The 22,011-nt window shown below is 41.8% G+C and overlaps 1 protein-coding gene across 1 annotated transcript; it reads right to left on the bottom strand.

Annotated features, from left to right (window-relative positions):
* Nucleotides 1-1,120: 1,120 nt before the first annotated feature.
* Nucleotides 1,121-22,011, bottom strand: map3k10 (mitogen-activated protein kinase kinase kinase 10). The gene is made up of 11 exons (XM_079563046.1): nt 20,764-22,011; nt 7,883-8,063; nt 7,647-7,795; nt 6,705-6,880; nt 5,827-6,073; nt 4,591-4,713; nt 4,373-4,511; nt 4,007-4,119; nt 3,668-3,939; nt 3,080-3,599; nt 1,121-2,964 (listed from the first exon to the last, which is right to left on the bottom strand). The coding sequence occupies exons 1-11, from the start codon at nt 21,644-21,646 to the stop codon at nt 2,564-2,566; spliced, it is 3,204 nt and encodes a 1,067-aa protein (XP_079419172.1). The 5' UTR covers nt 21,647-22,011; the 3' UTR covers nt 1,121-2,563.

Below are 22,011 nucleotides of genomic sequence, written 5' to 3'. Positions count from 1 at the left end.
GGAAACTTAAAGGAACAGGCTACCATTTTTACATACTGAGATATGTTCTTACCTGAGCTTAGACAAGTTGATGCGTACCTGTCTGGTCTGTGTGCGTGCCCGTGGAAGAGCTTGGTCACGTCTAACTTCACCCCCGTTTGGAGCTATAGGAATACACTGGGAGAGGCCAAATGCTAACAACATCTTTGGTCGTTTTGCCTGACTGAGGGCACGCACAAAGACCAGACAGGTACACATCAACTCGTCTAAGCACAGGCAAGAACATATCTCAGTGTGTAAAAATGGTGGCCTGTTCCTTTAACATCCCCATTAATAACCTGGATACTTGAGTGCATGTAAACACATAAGGATGCCCGGGTGGCCCAAAAAATCCTTTCTATTGTAAGTATGCTCAACTGGAGTCCAGGCTAAATTGCTGACCAACAAAAAGGGTGCACTGCACTCCTGCTGGACAAAGAAGTGTGTTGGCCACGCGATAGCTCATTTAAAGCATTTCCCTCTTGCTAAGTCACTCCATTTTCCGGCACATCGCCGCTTTTATTCCTTCGCTTTGTTGTGGCTTTTAATAGCATGGCGGCAGAAGTGAGGAGGGGTTGCTAGGGAACTGGCTGGCGTCTCGGAGGTGTTTGATTGGCGGTCATAGACAGACGTGAGGGCCACGGGGTGTTTTTATCCCAGCTACCGCCAACATATGTCTAAATTTATCCCAATATGTTCCTAAAATGTTAAGAGTAAACAAATATGGATTACAACGCCCTTAATGATTTTTCCGTTGCTACACGCTTAAATGTGCTAGCCTAAATATCAACGTTTTTTTTCTTCTTCTTCTACGAAATTGCTCTTATTAACACTTTTTCAGCACGTTTGTTTCATTCTTGCAGCACATACCTTCATAATACCGTCTTGTTCTCAGCTCGATTACACCGACATGTGCACTTTATGAGAACTGCAGTGTCAGAGGCCACAAGAATGCAAACCAACGCATGGAAAGGGGAAAAAATGACATCACTGCTTGAAGCGCTGCCATCTAGAGGAAATGTGGTGCTACTGCAGTGGTCTTTGTCTGCCAGGCTCCAAAACAATTACCTCATGGACACACTGACGAGCAAGATTTTTTTTTTCTTTGTTTTTATTCACCTCTCGATCATTCAGCACATTTCCACACTTCTTTATCATTCTCATCACCAGACACAGATCAGAGCTTGAGACAACATGGACGTTTAAAGAAGTAATTTCCTTGGTTCATTAACAAATATATACACATACCCCAAAGATTATTATCATGTTTCAGTAATAATAATAAATTTAATAAATACTCATCGTTGATAACCACACAAAGAGCGAGTCAAGGCCCACTTGAAAACGGGATTGCCGCGATCCCATTCAAAATAATGATAATACACGCGCACATTCACACACACACACACACTCTCATCAAAGGTATTTGTACAGTCAAGTAAATATCGTCTGTAACCGAGAGGGACTATGCAGTATAACTTTACGTCCACTGTACAAAAAAAGAGCTCCAGACACGAACGTTGATTTGTCAGTCATTACTAGAGCATTTTATGCCAAGAATAGACGCACAACATGGCTGCTAAAGTGCCACAGATGTTGGATACAGCAGGTGAGGGACATCAATGTGAGGTCAATGTTGTCAGGTAGTTACTGTCCATAGGTTTTGTGGAAATAAACCTGTCCAATGAAATGAGTTCAAATGCTACCAATTGCTGAGGAATGACGCTGGAGGTTGGATGTACTTTACAGTCGAACATTCACAAAAAATGACATGCACCGAAAAAGCACCAGCACTCGCCGAAGTCCTTTTTGTTTTAGATGCAAATCCCCAAGTAAAACTGCTTCTGCTGAGACAATGATACCCTTAACGGAGCTCCACTGTGGTACAAATCAACCTCATATGTGACAAAATGACATGGTTTTGCATATTAAACAGCATGCTTATACTAAGAATTTTAAAATTGCTTGTTGTAGCTGGGCTCATAACACCAAATGCTTAGATGAATAAACATTTCTCTGTACTTTTGGAGCATTAGGGAAGTAACGGAGGTTAGTGGAATGATGCAAGCAAAGGAAGCGACAAAGAAAGGCAAAGTTCCAAGCAGATGGGCAAGAATGGATTTCTAGCAAAGTCATACAGGCTCGTCAAGCATTTCAATGGCTTTTATAGCTTTTCTCTACGCAACTTGGATGTAGGACAGTGATGATGTCCTTGTGGAGCTTATCACCATGGCTTTCAGAGTGGGAGAGGAGTGTTAGTAAGGTAGAATGGTGAGCACTAAAAGGCTGAGGAGGCGTCTGTGGCCTTAGAGATGTCAGGTCATGTGCAGTGAACAGGAAAGGCTCGAATAAGAGTTTCACATCTTATTCATATACTCAGTCCAATGGCCTATAGGCTCCAGTGTCTAACATATAGTATTTTATCACCAAACACTGGTGAGTGCAATTACTCGGCTCAGACATCAGTAGGCATTTTACTCTGACTGCACAACCCCAGGCTCTAAGGTCCTGGCGCAGGTAGTGTATTCAAATGAAATGCGTGCCACTATAGGTACTGCTGTCCACAGAGTGTGACTGGTTGTAGCTGCCCACACAAAGGTACTGTAGGGTCCAGATTCTGGCCTTCCACATCCATGTCCATCAGATTGGGCTTGACTGCAGTCGCGCTGCTGTCCCCTGACCCCAGAGGGCTGTCACAGCTGCTGCCTGGAGATGAGCTCAAAGTCCGTGAAAGGGAACTCAACTTCCAGGGGTCTGCTTTCCGAGCAGGAGTGGGTCTCGGCCGCGGGGCAAACTCCAGAGTTTTCGGTCTTTCCAAGGGGCTGATGAGTGGATCCGGTTCTGGGACAGACAAAGGTGGAGGAGGTGCCGGAGCTTTACGTCGTTGGGGCACTGGAAAAACAAGGGAGGGATCAGGGAGGCGGGGGATGTCTAACGTTGTTCCACCTGTGAAAAATTAATAATCACTGTCAGTTTGAAGCGATTTTGAGCGTACAGTAATAACAGAGGGGACAGGCATTACACAGTTGTTAGGACATGTATTTAAATACATGCGTCTTGCCTCTGCTGGTGCAGGTTGTCTGTGCTCCTGGAGGGGGGGGCAAGGGCATGCTGCCGTCTGATGGTGAGCGACGGTGTCCCAGAGTTTGAGCGCGTGGCCGGATGGCACCATCAGATGGTGTGCGTCTGTGTCCTCGATTCATCGCCATGGCAGCCGACACGTGTGTGGGAGTGAGAGACTGGTTTGGCTCCTTCTTAAAGCTCTCCGCTCGCAGGTCCAGAAGTGGATTTAGTGCAGGAGCGGACCCTGCTGACGTTTTGCCTGTTACAGGAGTCTGTGGATATTCGTCTGGGTCAGAGGGGAGCAGGGATTTGGTGGAGTTGCAGTCCGACAGAGAGGACAGAGACAGGAGGGTAACAGAGGGTGAGGGGTCGAGGCAGGCCAGACTGGAGTCTTGATTGCGGGACAAGGAGAGGGACATGTTGCGGCTTGGTGGAGATGTGCTTCGCCGGAAACGTCCTGTTCGCTGGAACAGACCCTCTTTCTTCTTCTCTCGGACGTCCTGCTCATCCTGAAGCACCTGGTTAACACACAATCCATCAAAAAAAGATAATCTTCCCATATTTTGTACCATCAGGCACTGAATACCTGTAGTTTTCCCATGTTGGCCAAGTCTTGTCCCAGGCCGATGGAGGCCAGCAGCGATGCACAGCCAAGCAGTAGCATGTCACTCTTCTTCCTCTGGCTGTAGCGCCGCAGCGAGTCCGCCTGACAGGACCCCATAGTCGCTGTCCCAGCAGCAAGTACACAGCCAGACCCCAAGCCACTCCACAAAGAGCCTGAGTCCTCCACTGCCCCATTACTGCTGCCATCAGAGGGCATGAGCGAGCTTGGTGATTCCTCCAGCTCAGAGCACTCCTCTGCAAAAGACACACACATGAAAACTGTGCCCTGTGCTTTTCCTCTTTCATCTGCTGTGAAACTCACCCATCTCATTGAGGCTGGAGAAGGCCGCGGTCATAGGGGCATGTTTGGGAGACTTGCCAAGGTTTGGAGCACTAGAAGACCACACTTTAGCACCTTCCCCCAAAGACTTCAGTCTGGAAGTTTATAGAACAAAGCATCATATAAAGCAGGGATTAGTCAAAATGTATTCCATTATGCAACTCAAAGTTCAACATATGAGATATTAAATATACTTTATTTACATTTCAGTGTTCTATCAAGCTATTTTAGATCTTTATGTGAAGCTTTGAGCACTCAAAATTAGGGTCCCAATGCAAAGACTGAAATCATTGCTCTAATTTTACCCTTTAATAGAACATGGTTAAACTAAAGTGAAAGATTACATACTTTTCTTCCCCTCCAACTCGCTCCTTGGGTTGCGTGGAGCTTGGGCCCCACGTGCGCAGCTTCTTTTTGCTGGAGGACATGTCTTCTTTCTTGCACACTGCACTGCGGCCCCACGTCTTACTGCCATCACTAGGCGTTACTGCATGGCAACAGAAAACAGTTAATCTCTCATGTAGCCACTGCGCAGTCTGTTGTTTGAATGTCCGTTTGCAACACACATCGAATGGCTCTGAGGCGAGGGATGACACCGGGACTAGCAGGTGGTGTGGTGCTCTCACTGCCCTGGGTCTTCCTCTTGTCCACGCTCGGAGAGGCCTGCACGGTGATCTTATGCTCAAAACCTGCCATAGACATATTAAAACATATTAAAACATATTACCATATTGTATATTGACAATGATTTTCAATTTGCAAATTACTTCAAAGGTTTTTTATATAACAACAAAAAAGATACTATGGGAGTGATAAGCGTTTGTGCATGTGCCAAATAAATAGCACGTGCAAAAGTGGATCAACAGCAGTCATTTTTTACTCACACAGCATTCTCTCACTTGTTACCATAATACAAGAAATTTCAGAAGGGAAATTGGGTGCAAAAAGCCCCTAACCATGTGATTTTTCAGCTGAGCACCTGCCTTGATAAATGAGCCCCCAAAGATTACTACTTCTATGAAACACTGATGAAAGGAAAAGTTTCAGTCCACTTTCTATAGCGGATAATTTATCCAATAATGTTAAAGAAAAATAGCCACCATTCAGTTCAAAAGTTTACATACCCTGGCAGAATTTTCGAGAACATGAAAGATAACACAAAAAGTTTATTTTTCACTCATACTTGGTGGTCAGCGAACCAGCTCCATATTTCACAGTAGGTATGATGCACTTTTCATCATAGGCCATCAAGGGTGGTTTGCTGGTGGTGACATCAGCGAAGGTGGTTCGCTGATGCTGGCTCCAGCAGAATAAAGTGAAGGTCCCGTTTGTGTCCAGCTCAGTCTCCTGACCTCAATATCTGGAACTGGAGGCTTTTTGCCAAGAAGAATGGACCGCTTTACCATGATAAAAAATAAAAAACCTCATCCACAACTACCACAAAAGACTCCAAGCTGCTACTGATGATAAAGGGTGCAATACACAGCATTAAGACCTGGAGTATATAAACTTTTGATCTGTGTCATTTTGGTACTCTTGTTTCATTATAATTTAAAAATAGCAAACTCAGTTGTTTCATCATAAATGGCTTCACATAACCACTAACTATGAGTGAAATAAACTTTTTGTGTTATCTTTCATATTCTTACACAACTGTATCTATTTTAAATAGTTACTGAGCAATCATGGCTGTCCATATTTATATACATAGTTACATAGTTACATTATTATATTAATCAAATCTAAATTATTACATTATTAGTATTTTTAATACGCTACATGCAATTACAGCAAGTACCCACCAGAGGGCAGACTGATGCAGCTGCTGTCTCGGCCCAGCTTCAGTAACCTGCTCTTTTTGAAATGTCCTTTTCTTTTCTTAACACTGGGCTTCTCCTGATACATCTGATGGATGATAATGTTCAGTTCACGCTCCACAATATCAAACTCCCTCTCGGCCAGCTCCTGCTCTCTCCTCTTCAGCTGCTCCTCCTGCTCCCTCTGTTCCTCTGCCGCCCGGGCCAGGGCCTCTTCCCAGGACCGGAGCTCCTAGCAGGGACACACAGGCAGTCGCACAGTTAGCACAGGATCATCCCTCTTCACACCTCATCCATTGAGAATCACACAGCTACGGTAACGCAAGGTGAAGAGACACCTCCGACAAGCACTGACAAGGTGCAAATAGCTGCAACCACCTTCAAGTATAACATGACTTTTAATACGCAACAGATAAAGCTATATTTTGAAGTGCAGAAATATTTAAATCAGTATTATTGTATTGTATATTTAAAAGTATAACCGATGGCAGGCTGACAGCTCATTTTCCACTTCGCTTTTCCACTTCTAATAATGGAAATTCAAATGCTTTCATTTATTTAATTAATTTATTAAATTCAAGGCTATTCATTCACACACACACACACATTAAAGTCAGTGACACTGGAGGCAAAGGGAGTTAAGTGTCTCGCACAAGGACACACAGACACTTTGCACAGGTGGGAGCTGCGATTGAACTTTCACACCAACCTTTGGCACAACAGGCAAGTGCTTTTACTGGCAGCTGCCGCCCGTGGGCTTAGAATGTCCTACAAAGTCATGAATTTATGCAAACTGCTGCTTCTTTTTATTTGTTTTGATCTGACATGAAAGCCTCTCAGGATCAACGTCTATAAACACTCACTTTCTCTTTGGCCCGGAGCTCATCAAACATTTGCTGGATCTCCTGCCTCCAGTCCTCTTGCAGAGAGTGGAACGACTCCAGGGGCATTTGAAACATGGACGACTGCTCGATGGCCAGCAGCCGCCGCAGGATGTTACTGAAGGAGGGTCTGCTGTGGGGGATAGGGCTCCAGCACTCTGGACCGACACAGAACAGGACAGGAGTCAATAAGGAGGGCAAAACACCTGTCTGCACCATCCACTGGCATGCAGCTTAAAGTCTGAAATAAGGCCCTTAATGACATTTGTGCAGTATCACAGTTATACAGTGCTTATAATATAAACGATGAGCCGGCCCATAGGCGTCCCGGCTGCGCTGAATGTCTCTCCCCCCTCAACACCCCTTTCACTCTGAGCTGTCCTGTAATAAAGCCTAAACAAATGTATTCCCTATAGTTTGTGTTCACATAGATTATCATTGAGGACAGGTTAGAATTATATGGTTTGAATTGCCTTTTAATCATCATTGTACAGAACCATTTCCCTTCAATAGTATTATAAAGAGGTGGCAGTACTCAACCGCACAGGCATGATTGCCATTAGCTGAGAGGATAAGAAAATGAGGCAGGTTTGTGGAACCAATTACCAACAAACAATGATAAGAGAAATCATGTGGGACTTTTCCGTTTGGATATATTACCATGCCTCTCACTGCATGAGCTTCTCAATCAAATAAATTGGCAAAAAGATTATGTAAGGTGAAGGTGAAGTGAGAGATTAAGTTGACCAAAGCAAACAAAATCCCACAAACAATAGTTTCAAGGATAATGGATATTAGACACAAACACAATTGATCATACTCCAAGAAACTGCATTTACATATACTCTATTTCCCACATATAATGAATGGGAATGTGCTAATGGAAAATATAGCATTTCAATTACAAAGTGAAGTTGTTTTTACCGGTCAGCAGTAGAGCAAAGGCCTCAGGGCAAGTAGAAGGGATGGGAAGTGTAAGTTTGTTCATTGCAACACCATAAGCCACAGCCAGGGCATCAATCTCCCGGTATGGGACTTCTCCAGTCAGCAGCTCCCACAAAAGCACGCCAAAACTAAAAAAACACCACAAACATAAGAAATCCATCAGCTCGATTGAAACAGCGGTGGATTTGTTGATTTAATGTTGTTATTTTTTTTACCTCCAAACGTCACTGCTCTTGGAGAACAGGGAGAGCTTGATGACCTCTGGGGCCATCCAGGCGTAGGTCCCGGCTGCGCTCATCTTTGTGGTCTGGTGCCACTCGCGGGCCAGGCCGAAGTCTGTGATCTTCAGGGTTTTGCCGCTCAGGTCGTCCCATGTCACCGGCTCCAAGATCAAAACTGGGGAAAAGGAAGCACCAACGTCTTTAAAATGGCTCACAATTACCAGTACAAATAGGTAGAACTATCTCATGCTTCAATGGCTCATAAACTACATTTACTGATTTTCGTAACACTATTATTAACCATCTTATCCTACTTTTTGTTCCATTCATGCATTTTTGAGCAATTCTGAGTAATTTAATAACCATGGTGTCCAAATATAGTAAAAAAAAACTGAAATAAAACCCTTTAAATGATGAAAGTCTGTGCCAGAAACGTTACTTGGTGCTATAAATAAAACAAATTTCTCTGAGCTACTGGCTGTGCGGATCATTTATCGATTTCATTTGTTTACCTTGGATCCAGCACGTCTATCTATGTTTTGGATGTGGGTGACTTTTGAATAATAGAATCTTAGGGTGTTTTGGTATTGTGAAAAATACCAAAAAGACTTTTCTGTGAATGGCCTCGCCTCTCCTCAGACTCGGACTCCTAACTTTGCTGGAAGCGGGACAGAAGCAAACTTGTTTCCATGGAGATATGCTGCTTCTCTTTGACAACAGGTAGCCCTTAGGTTTAATTCGTTATATAGGTTCTCCTCTAAATTGTTTTTGTTTAGTTGCTCTTGTGACATAGCATCATATCACCTGTAATGTTCCGCAGTTTAGATAGAACAAAAATAATATGTCTATATACACAGGCCTACTTAAATAGATCCTGGAATGTTACATAACACATGATGTTGACAGAACAGGTGTAGTCAAAGACACTCGGTTGCTTATTACAGCTGTTCCTTTAGTAACGCACGCCCCATTACATCTTGTTCTTTTATCATTTGCATATCAATTATCCACATCGCAGGTGTATATAGTCTTTTTGGCCAGCGTGTGACACTTCCTTGTTCATTTCCGCGTTGGCGCTGGCTATGGAAATGTTTGGAGTGTACACAGTTCGGAGGCATCAGGAGCAGGTGGGGCTCTCTCGCTGTCACTTATCTACAGCCGTATGCAAAAGGCTCCAGGGCTGGGCTCCACATAGCACTGTCTTTGTTTACACACACACATACACGCACATACACACACACACACACACACACACACACACACATGAAGGTGCACTCCAGCAGGATCAATAATAGAATACGCTCCTCATCAAAAGATATTAAAAATCTTGTTGACCTTTAGTTTTATAATCTTTTGGCAACTCCACCAACCCCTGACGTGTGTGCAGTTAACTATGTTTCATGACAGAACACACATACATTTTCACATTCAACCAAGTCTGTCTTTTTATGTTGGCTTGGGTCTGGCACCAAGAGCACACACTGACATATTAGCCTCTTAAGCCCCACCTGAACCGCACCCATTTTCTCCAGTTTAAATTTGAAAAAAGTCAAAAGAAAAAAAAGCACAGCAAAAAAAACGAGATGAAAACAACAGCGACAAAAACGGGACAAAAATGTGACAAAAAAAAGAGCAAAAAAGGGACCAAAACATAACAAAAACGTGACAAAAAGCGATGAAAATGTGGCAAAAATCCAACAGATAAACGTGACACAAAGCGATGAAAAGTGACGACAATGCAAGGAAAGGTTTTGTTGGTCTTAGCTTTCAAATGAGGCGTTACACTGGCCTATAGGCTGTGATCTTATGGATTTGGTCAAAGCTGAACTGGAGATATGCACTTGGTTAAGGCGAGGGTTAAGAAGCTAAACACAGTCGTCCAGCTAGGGCTATATCGACTTTTATTAGCATTTTTTCTGTGTAAAACGTTGATTTCTAACTGATGCAAACTGAGTTACATTATATTGAATGTTTATTGGAGCTTGTGTGGTATTTTAGGATGTGATGATGCACTTTTAGAAAAAAGGTCATTTTTATGCCTGAGAGTTGACTGTATCTAGTATCGATAGAGTCAGTAATATCGTTTATCGCGATACTTTCCTGCCTCAATATGTTGAACTTCAAATTTGTTATCGTGACAGACCTATGTCCAGCTGACCTCCAAGCTCTGAAAGTACGTTCTGTCAATGGAGAATCTAAAAATAAAAAAAGAGTTGAGGAAATAAAGTCTGAACAGCTATGTGGTCCCTAATACCAGCAATTTGCCTGATGAAAGTCTCAGGACCGGAACATTGATCTTTGGCACTAGTGAGCAGGAACTATCATTATTATTCATGTCCCTAATGACGATAAACACAATTTTAATGACAAGATTTATTTGAAATTTTGCCACATTTGTTTTTTTATTTTTTGTGAAATATTTGCGCTGTGGCCATAGTTACCACATAACCGATTAAACTTTTACTTAGTTTTCCTCGGTTTGGCAATTTTGTGATATTGTATTAATTATTTATCCTTGGTTACATGACACGAAAAGCTAACTTAACTTTGCAACCATACTGTACCAATGGGCCACGAGCGAGTCAGAGCTCAATGGAACTTTTCCCCTTCCGTGACTCATGTATTAGAATGTAAAATTACAATGTATTTTTCCTTTTTTTCAATAAAATTCCAACTTTACTGGTGTAAAAATATCAATACTTCCCTACAGATATTTTCTCATCATATGTAATAATTACAAAAAACAAAACATACGGTTGTCACCACGTCTATGTAGTAACATGCAGATAAAGCATCAATTAAAACACCTTTCCTTTTGAAAGTAGCGAGTATAAATATGGCAAAGAAACTTTCAAGTATTGTGGATGGACATGATTGAAACTAGGGCTGTCACGATAATTACTATATCGACTTATTGTTAAATAAATAACAGATAAACGATACATCTTTGGGCTCGATATTTATCATCTGTACATTTATTAGCATTTCCCCCCTATTTTTTATTTGTAAAACTTTGATTTCTAACTGAAGTAAATTGAGTTACATTATATTTCATATTATTGCAGCTTGTGTGGTATTTAGGATATGATGATGCACTTCATTTTTATGCCTGAGAGTTGACAGTATCCAGTATCGTTGGAGTCAATAATATCGTTTATCGCGATACTTTCCTGCATCAATATATCGAACTTCAAATGTGTTATCGTGACAGGCTTAGTTGAGACAAGCATTAGTTAATGTACTACATTCCCTCCACATTATCTCCCAAGAGCTGCAGTTTGTTGTCGGACAGCTGTCTGTCTCTGAGGAGTCAGCGAGAACACGACCTGTTTGCATGTTCAGCTGGGTGTGTCCTCTACCTCTCCACGTTTGCTTAGTGCGTCTGACTGTGGACATTGGGCGCACATTGTATAGATCTAAGCAGGCATTGTTACGAGAATAAACTACAAAGAGGAAATCTAAAAGGAGCTTAAGAGACCGACAGATGAGCAGTGAGTTCTGACAGGGAACACAGCAGCACTTCTGCCGGCTCCGCTTCATGTTGATGAAATACTGTCTGTTTCACACCTCGCCAGCATCTTCAAGCATCGCTATAACAACCAACACTATTTATTCATTCTATCACAACTCCCCACTGCCGCCCGCATTTACTCAATATCTAATGCAAAGACAAACATGTTTGTTTTCCGCTCTCAGCAGAAACCTGCACTCCAAGAGCAATAAGGGCGTCAAGCAGCGGAAAAAATAGTCCTCAAAAGAATATTGTGACTTTTCACAGAAGGAGACCGAGTTGCTTGTCCAATATAGTTCCTTAGTACAGTGGTTCCCAACGTTTATTGTCTGTCGTACCCCTTGGGCCTTTCAGTGGTCAACCGTGTACCCCCTACCTCAAGGGTGTTGCAGTTTATTTAGAAAGTAATTACTTAAAAGTGGTATTTGTAAGAAAAAGGACAATGTTGCAGTCAAAATCAACATAAAATTCTCCCAAAGCAACACATTTTACTGAAAAATATACATTTTCCTATAAAAATGATGCTACATTTTTTTCAATCTGATATAGTTCCGTGTACCCACTGCTAGGTCCTCAAGTACCCCCAGGAGTCCCCGTACCCCTGGTTGGGAAACACTGCCTCTCATCAGGGGTCACCAATGTAATCTATTAGAACAGTGGTTTTCCAGCACAAGTATCACCTCATAAAATATTCAATCTTCTAAGTACCACCAGGCCTAGATCAAGATCAGATCGGGACTATACGGGTCTAAAAAGGGGTATAGAAAATCGACCTTGATAAAGTTTAAATTGCAGATGACCCCGAGTACGACCAGTGTTAAACACACACACTGTCAATGCATCAGATAAATGAACAAATACAGGTGCTTATATCTTCAATTGAACCACAAAACAAACCTTTACGATAGACAAGTGTGTTGGGCCAGCTGTGAAAACCCCCACTGTGATATTACTGACTCATACTGTGACGACACGAGGGCCTAACTTTTGATGTTCTGTGGTTTTGTGCTTCTGTCCTTGGACCCTGCCCTTTGCTGAGTGTGGAGAAATACCACGAGACACTGTTTAAACAACGATAAGGGCAAGTTCGCCAGTGCTTTAAAACACAGGTGACACATTAGCCCACAAAACCCAACCTGGAATACCTGAGCAACAAAGTCTGTAGGAATGCACATGGTTCAGATTGACAATGTATGTGGGGAGTGGCCTGTACAGTTTGGGAATTATTGCTATTCCGAAGATTCAGTCCAAAGTGCACATTTTAGACACACCCAGGAGCATAAAAATTCAGAAAGACTGAAATATGAGCTGCTAAATTAATACGAGAATCAAATGTATCTCAGAACATGTTTCTAGAGACACAACAACAGGTTTCACACTAAATACAACCCCATGGAGTCAGGTTGTTTTGTTGTTTGAAACATTGTAGCCTCCTTCCTAAAATAAGGCAGTTTTTCCGATTTGTTAATTGCAACCATTCAAATTGTGGTCTCGGTTTAGTTCACAATTATCTGCGCAGCCCTACTCAGCTCTTACATGTAATTGAACTGTTTCTGTTTTAAATTAGATCTGGAAATATTAATAGATCAAACGGATGCGTAAGTGTTTCAAACTCCAAATTCGCAGATATCTGGAAGTGTTCCCACTTGAGGGCCAGATCCCGAAAACTCAGATCTTAGTTTAGTTTATTTGAGCTGTTTACATTCGTTTAGTTACAGATGTCATATCATCACACAGTAATGGAAGCTAAAAGGAGTCGGCTGAAGCTGAAGCTTATGTGCGCCTACCCCTATATTCAATAAATACTGTTCTCATTTCACATTTGTATTTGTATTTGTATTGCATCTAACAATTCACATTACACACACCAGCGTGTACCTGATTATGATGATCTTCCTATTACATTTACATTTACATTTACACAAGCAGCATGACTACATCTGTATTAAGAAGGCATTATGTCATGAAGGATACTGTTAACACAACATCCTGCATACTAGACCGTGACAAGCAGAAATATGAGAAAGTTAAATATATTGATCCAAGTAAAACAATGTCAAAAGTCAGTATCTAAGTGGTAAGTTGGTTATTTTATAATTTTACACCTGATGTTAGCAAATACCAATCCTAACAGACAAAACTCATACGACAAGTCTCCATCGTTTGTTGTTACTCACTTCTTTCAAAATGTATTATTATAACCATATGTTCGTTATAATTTTTATCAATCTATTACGCAATCTATATTACATGTTTTATCTTCTTTTATCTTATTGTCATTGTTATAATAATTTACTACATAAAATTTGATTACGATATGTTCCCTATCGTGTGTTGTGCATTAAAAAGCCAGGGTGTGGGCCAGTTGGGAGTGGTCTTAGCACCCTTAAAAATACATATATATATATATGTATAATTATGCTTAATAAGCGTGTCCGCCAACCTGTGCCTTTTCCACAACCACATGCATGCAGAGACAAGAAGGGACTTGCTAGAGGTCGCACAGCTTATTTGTTGAGTTTTTGAGTTCGATTCGTTTTTATTAGGGATGCACCAGCTCAATACTACTGTCTATACAGGGGTGTCCAAAATGTTCTCACTGAGGGAATATACAAAACACTGGGCCGCACTCGGTAGAGGTCAGACATATAACTTCACCTCTATTGTATTAAATATTGTATTCAATTCAATAAAATGAACATGCTTAAAGTAAAAGAAAAAAAACACCCTTCATCACAGCTTTCTATTAATGTATTTTCATTTATTTTATATATATTCAATTAAACCAAAAGTTATATTTTAAGAAATGGCTGTAGTTTGGACACCCCTGGTCTATAAAATCTACTGCCCGATACAACATTTGGTACTTGGACTGATGCAGTTCAAAGAAAAAGGTCATCTGAACATCCCTACAATACAATGCTATAACCAGTTTATATTCCTAATTCTGAATATTTATTGCCCTAAACACGCTCTGGGGTTCACAAATGTCTAAAATAGGTCCAAAATCTTATTTAATCTCCATAATTCGGAGCGAAGGGCACAATGGCCCACGGTTTGCTCACGTCAGTGCCACAAGTGTTTTTCTGCCCAAGGATCAATCCACCGCTGCTGTGTCATTAACTGTTGTTATGGCAACAGGACAGAGGTCACAGCTGGGCACGGGAGGCGGCGCCGATACGCACAGGCTGCTATGGGGCATATCTGACTATTTATAAACATATTTGGTTTATAATATCATGGGAAATATGGAGCTGTATGTTTAAGACAATTTGATTAAAACATAAACTTCACATGTATTTGCGATAGTACTTCAAAATCACAAATTGCAGTGTGGTTGATTAGAGGTCTGCTATAAACGTTAAAATGGGTTAATTTTGAGTGTGAGATTGTGTGCGTATAATAATATGCCAAAGATGAAGAGGCAGAAGAAAGAGGCAGTGTTGTCGAGGAAAGCAGGGGAGGGAGCGCGGCGGGAGGAGCGAGACGAAAATGGCAAAGCAAGGAGGAGAAATACGGGAGCAGAGGCAGAATCCAGGCCAGGGATGAAGAATGAAGGGCTGGTTTCAGAAGCAGCTGGAGGAGATGAGGAAGAGGAGGAAGAGGACGATGAAGACGGGATAGAAAGATGGAGGGTGAGAGATATGGCTGCAGGGAGAGTTTTTGGCATTGTACATTTCGCACACACCACAAGGTCAAGTAAGTTTGCATGACTTTCCCACGTGGGGCCTCTTCGTGCAAAACAAATACTGATATTTATCAATTATATGTTATGGACCAAGTACAAATGAATTAACTTCCTGATAAACGTTTGAAACCACAATGACACTTGATCACTAAAGGAGAGCAATCTCTTTTTTCACAATAGTATTTTCTTGAGAGATTTGAGGGTTAAAACAATGCAAGCTCGAGTCCAGCTTTGGGCACTGCAATTCTCTAAATGCTTCCTGTTTTCATTTCTCTTCCTTGCGAGTTGCGTTTCGTAAATTGATACACATTTTTTCCACTTTTTAACCATTACCAAAGAGTGTTAACTTAAAACTGCAATCTTTTAAAAAAAGACATACATTTATATATACTGTATGTTTGTGTCCTTCGATCTGAAGCCAACATGTTAAAATCAAAGTTTGGTTTTACTGATAGCGATTGTATTGTTTATTCACAGTTACAAAAAAACATTTTACATGATGCAATGAAATTGTTCTCAAAACTATTTCCAGAAAGAAGCATCAGCCACACTTCAGAATCTAAAAAATAAAACCTGTTTAGAAATAAGCATAAAGGGACTCTTTCTTCTGCAATCCCCACATCTTTCCTCAATCAATTCAGCTTTAGAGCAGCGGCAGCCTCCAGTAATAGGAGCTCAGTGACTGCATTCTGGAGGTTCTTAGCCTTCAAATGAGGAATGCTTAGTAAACTTGTGCTTGGCTCCACATATGAAGCTTAAGGTTGTGTCTATAAGTGCATCTAAACAAGATAGATTGATCCTCAAGTGATCATTTCTAAGTATTCTCACTGTGTGCAAATGTAATCATGATCAATAGACTGAGGCTCACTGTTTGGATATCAAAGTTGTATTGGCTTTGCTCCCATGTCACCGATACCCAGGCTTGGCTCTCCTCACACCACCACAGGCCATTGGGGCTCTAATCCTGAGCCGCGCAGTGGCACAGTTTCACCCCGCAGCCATTCACTTTGTCTGCGAACAAATGCAGCCGGCAGATTCGTGTGACCAGGCAGCCTCTTTTTCACTGTGATGGAGCTATTACATGAAGGGCATATCACAAAATACAGTCTCATGTTGGGCTTATTTCTGCAGATATAAACGCTGAAAAACACAATTGTAATAATTGTCCCCAAAATATGGCCAAGAATTCTAAAGGTTGCTTAGAAAAAACAAGGCAAGCTGGTGCATGCAATATCTCTGTTCAATATTGAGCAAACATTTTTGCTAACTAAATAGGCACCAGGAGGCTTTTGACTAATGGACATTAGCAGCTCATAAGAGGGCAAATAAAGAACTCTATTAATAGATTATGAATGTTCAACATTATCTGATCTATTAAACCCGTCTGTTTTGTTACATGCTGAGATTTGCAGCTTCCTTTATAAAATTCTAGTCTGATATACTGAAGAACCATTAGGCCAAGAGAAGTATTTTTACTTGTAAAATATGGATTTCAGGATGGTCAGGAAGCTGAACAATTTAGCAGATATGTTTCTGTCGGTCAGTCGGTACTGCAAAGTTTTAGTCTGAAGACTGAATTAGTTATGAACACAAATATAAATCATCTTTGAATAGTTAAAAAAAAGGATGCTACAAACATAGTTTAAATGCACAACCGTGGCAGTGTCAATAATCAACCAAAGCCAAGAGCCAAGAATAGCGCTGTACACAAAGATTGGTTTGACCTCTTCATTAACTGTCCTGCTACTAGTGCTAGTCCAACTCTGTCCTCCCTCCCCCATCCTTCTCTGTATTTCCTTTCCTCTCCAGGCCTGCAGGGCTTTCTCCACATCCACAGCATTCCTCCTTAGCTCCTCTACCCACCCGGACTGTCATCGTTCTGGCTGCAAGATACATGTTTTTCTACAGACGAAGATGAATGTCACTTTTTGTGATGTTAAATTCACACTGGTGGGCACACAATTCTCTTAGAGCCTATATTATGGTTTGGACATTCTCATTATTCATGTACATTTAGCATCAGTTGACACTTCACTGTGATAGGTTGAATCAGCCTGCCATTCACTAAGAGCTTGACAGACCCAACAGGAGAAGGGTCTTTAAGTACAGAGCAACATCGAACAGAAAAAACCCTGAATCATGATCTAAAGCGTTATGAAGATCTGTTATAAAAGCAGATCGTCATTTCCTATAACATGTGTGTGGACCCCGCTCCATGTAGAGATTCGAGCATATCTCAGTCAATGCCATGTGAAATATAATTTGTCCATTCAGTTTCTGTGATACATCATTGTTACATTACTGGTTAACTGTGCATCTTGCAGCTCTCCATTCACTGGTGTGTGCCCCATGTGTCTGCCTCTTGCACTTGCCCCCTACTCCCCTGCAGTGACTCCTGCCATTGTGAATGCTGCCCGCGCTCGGTCTTCACTGCTCTGTGAGAATGGGGTCATTGTTGCCCTCTATTCCAGACAACCTGCAAACACGAGCAGCACATGCGCCAAGCAGCAAGACATGGCTAATAAAACTACAACTACTGTACTACATTCAACTGCAGTAACGCGGTGTATTACAATTGAGAAAATCAGAATATTGATAATTTGGAATATTGATAAAGTTGACCATGATCAGTGGCTGAGTGATTTACTCTCTAACTCAATAACAACTCATATATTGCACAGAAACCAATACACAAGGACATTAATGTTTGTTAACAGCACTACAGTGTCCACGGCTTTAGAAAACCCATTATAAGCTGAGACCATTATTTGAGAAGGTTCATATTTTAAGGGTAAGTTGTACTTGCCACAGAATACTCAACTTGAAATTTATCAGGACATCTACTGTATATCAATCAAAGTTTATTTATATAGCACTTTACAACAACACAAGGAAGACCTAAGTGCTTCACAGAAAGTTCAACAATTTAAAAACACAAAATTATTACATTCCAGACATAAATCATTGCGTTCTAGGTGTAAAAGCCAATTTGAAGAGACAGTACAATTGGCTCAAGATAAGTGCACAGGTGATGGGCATGATGAGGAATAATAATTTTGTGCTACCTTAATAGGGATTATAAAAGTAGTGTAGATTACCTTTACAGTCGGAGATACTTTTTGAAATATGACTGAATACAAGTTTGTGTTTTGGAAAGGTCTACTGTAAAACGATAGTACAAAGCCTATGAAACTAGTGTTTTGTGATCCTCACTGGGACAATAGAAGTACCTGGAACCATGTTCATCAAACACTGCATGAGTAAACAATATCACACTCTGACCCATGTTGAGTGATTATTAACCACACCACAGACGTTGTAAAAGTTTAATTCAGGAAATCTTCCAAGTATCTGCCGAAACTGAGTGAAATTGAAGACAATATGATCCACCAGATAAACAAAAATGTATAGTTATTTGTGATGATAAAATTATATAATATACTGTGCAACCATAATTCTTATTGATTGCTTCGAAGTGAAGTGTGGCTCCTGCAAGTAAGAGGTTTGCTGACTGTGTACACATGTCTGTTAAACTATGGCACGTTCACCACTATACAGTAAAAGCTTACTGAGTGCTTTCATGACACTGTTTTCCTGTAGAGAACATTGTTTACTCTAAAACATGTAAAACGATCACAGCAGAACATTTTGCTGTGAGGCTGCAGGTACAGTGTTGTTAGCAACAGGTGATGGGTTCAGATGTATTGCCTTACATTCAGCAGCCTTTAATACCCTATAGAGCTCTGTACAACGGTATCAGTGACCCGCTTTGGCAAATAACACGGGTGCTTCACTAATTAACAATGACTCAGCAACTTACCGTGATGACAATTGAGCACAAGCATTGAAATAATGGTAATGGTAAAGTAATACTGTGTTAGGCCTGTATGAGTGGTTCCTTTATATCAGGCTTATCTTTAAGGAATATCATCTACTGACATTTTGTTGTCTCATGCATCATGTACTTTTATATGTATACATTATCCTATCCTACATTATCCTGGAAAGTGCTAATCTGGAGAATGCAACGTTGTATTAGACTGCTGCCCTCTGGTCTTTAAATGAACCGTGATCAGAGCAACATAACCGAGGAGGCACTGACCTGCCAACCTGGAAACGCGCTGTGACGTCGCTCTGATGGAACAGCAACGAGATTATCCCAGTTACCCAGTCACATTTACAGCTTTAGCCTGTCGTCAGCAACACTTAAAAACACACACTGATCAAAAACCTCTGGGCTAAATTTAGAAATATTGCACAAAATAGAAATTATGCTGCTTGTATTCTGCCTTTATTAATAATCACTCTGAAAATAGGGGGAATGTGAAAGTGCAACACTTAAAACTGGCAGAGGAGGCTCGGGGCCTGTGTGGTTCTGTGACTGATGCCAAGTGGTCTGTGGTTTGGAGGAGACACCTGAAACTCTCGCACCTGGACAATGAGCTGAAGTGTAACCCTAAACTGGACTGTTTATCGCCCACACTCTCCGGCTCTTGTTTAGAGCCTTCACATGAGTCTAAAACCAACACTCTGATCCAGTCAGACCTCTCTGAACCTCTGACTGCACTGGCTGCTTCTGAACACTCAACATTAGCTTAAGACCCCTCAGTGTGGACATGACTCATGGTTTAACCATAAAAGAGGATTAGCTCGATCACATTTTCACTTTTACACAAAAGAATTTTGCATTCCTGCATTTACTCATGCTATTATCAAACACAATGCTCTAATTTGGCGGACTGACATTTTCAGCAGCTGACAGAAGCTAGCAGCACTATGACTCAGTGGCACAGAGACAGCTTACATCGTTGTGATGCTGTTGCCAGGACCTTGATGTCCAGTACAAATCCGATCTAATTACAATAATAGGAAACAATAGGATGAGATAGGCAAATGCTATCACTATTTATGTAACAAACTTCAGCCGTGTCTCAGATCTGAAACAGCTTGTGTCAGCATCCCTCACCATATTTGCACCATTCTCCATTGCTTTTGATAAATACCGCAAAAGCCTACATGAAGTCACATTTATCATCAAACACCTCTAATTGCTAATTTTGTAATATTTGTTGGGCGCACCAACAGCATCATAAAGCAGCAAGTTGCACCAAAAATAGCTCAGTGAGTTGCAGAGCAGAACTGAGGAGCGGAAGAAGAAGGAGCAGGGCAGGATAAATGACAGAGAAAAGATGACACAGAACAATCTTCATGCCTCCGGACTGTGCTGGAATGAGGGCTACATGCTATATGTGAAGCAACATTTACAAACGTGCCATTTCACAAGTGCTACATGTAAAATAATTACAAAGAAGCGATAACTGAGCATTATTTTTTTGTTTTTTTTCCCTATCATAAATATACCACAAAATGAAAAGCTTTTCATTTCGTTAATGTGTGGCTCAAGAAGAAAATGATTAAAGTGCAGAAATACCACTTCATACCCCCTTCTTGGAAATGCTTTTGTTTTAATCAGAATATGACTGCTTTGTTCTTGTTCTTTGTTGTTTGTCATTGACATAAGCACTTGATTGTCATTTATCCTCCGATAGATATTTTTAAAGATGGTATAGTTTCCTCCTCTAGTTATGATTCATTGTTCTTTTGGATATCTGATGACATTTGTGCATGAAAACTGTGCTTCTTAAGAAATAGACTAAAAGAGTTAGGTGGACTTACTATTGCTGGACTTGAGGTCTCTGTGGATGATGGGTACGAAGGCCTGATTGTGCAGATAGTCCATCCCAGTAGCAACCTGGACAGCCCAGTTTACCAACACTCTTGGTGGTACTTTTTTCCCAGCAAGAGCCCGATTCAGAGCTCCTCCTCTGGCGTATTCCATCACCAAACACAGGTTGGGTTCCTTCAGGCAGACCCCTCGAAGTGCAATGATGTTGGGATGTCTGAGCATCCAGAACAGCCTGGCCTCCTGGCGCACACTCTCAGCTGTGGCGCTAATATCCTCGTCAGGGTCCTGTCGGGCAGCCTTCACTGCAACCACCTCTCCTCGCCAACCACCTTTGTAAACTTTCCCAAAGCCTCCAGCTCCAATCACTTCCTCCAACAGCAGTTCAGAAAAGTCGATTTCCAAGGGGCACTCACCCACTCCACCGGGCAACAGCTGCTGATAACTAGCAGCACCGCCTCTTGTCACATAGTTACAGGGGAAGATACCCACCTTATCCTGGATCTTGCCCGTCCACCATCCCTCATCCCCAGATACTTTGGAGTCTTTTGATAAAACCTCGAGTAGATCCCCACGCCGTAACGTTAATTCCTCCTCTGCAGTGGCCTCATAATCAAACACTGCAGTCCAGTACGCGTTGCCAGCCCCACAGTGGTGACCAGAGTCTGGGGACAATGAGACCCACGTGCTGCCGTTCTCTATTTGGACGACAGGTGCTGGTAACATGGGGGGCGGTGGGGTCATGTTGGAGGGCATAGATGCATTGGATGAAGGGAGGCCAGGAGGGATAAGGCATGGAGGTGGAGGGGAGCAGCAGCCCCCACAACTGCTGCAGGACAGGGGGGCAGTGCTCCTCACGACACCGTATGGATTCATTGCAGCTCAACTGCAGTTTGACACGTTTGTCAACTCAGACACAAAATCCATAGAGGGCCCATTGACTGAGACCGGGGTACAGGACCACAAGGGGGGACAGGAGATCAGAGGATCAGAACGCTGGCAGGGCTCCCCCCCATCAGTACATCCAGCTGTTGAAACAGTGCCAAATCCCGTCACTGACCACTGTGCTGTTGCTATGCAGTGTGTAAGTAACATGTATTCCCAAAAGCAAGTTCATCCAGGGGAAGGTCAAAGAATGACACTCATCGCACACAAGTGAGTGTCCTTTTTTAAACACTATTGATTGTTTCCACCACTGCTTTTCTGTGTCAAGCTCCCACAAATCTGAAACAGCAGGTCCT

Source organism: Gobius niger (assembly GCF_951799975.1).
Source record: "Gobius niger genome assembly, chromosome: 1".
Lineage (NCBI taxonomy): Eukaryota > Metazoa > Chordata > Actinopteri > Gobiiformes > Gobiidae > Gobius > Gobius niger.
Note: the sequence above shows the minus strand (reverse complement) of the source record. Positions and strands in the feature narration are given on the sequence as shown.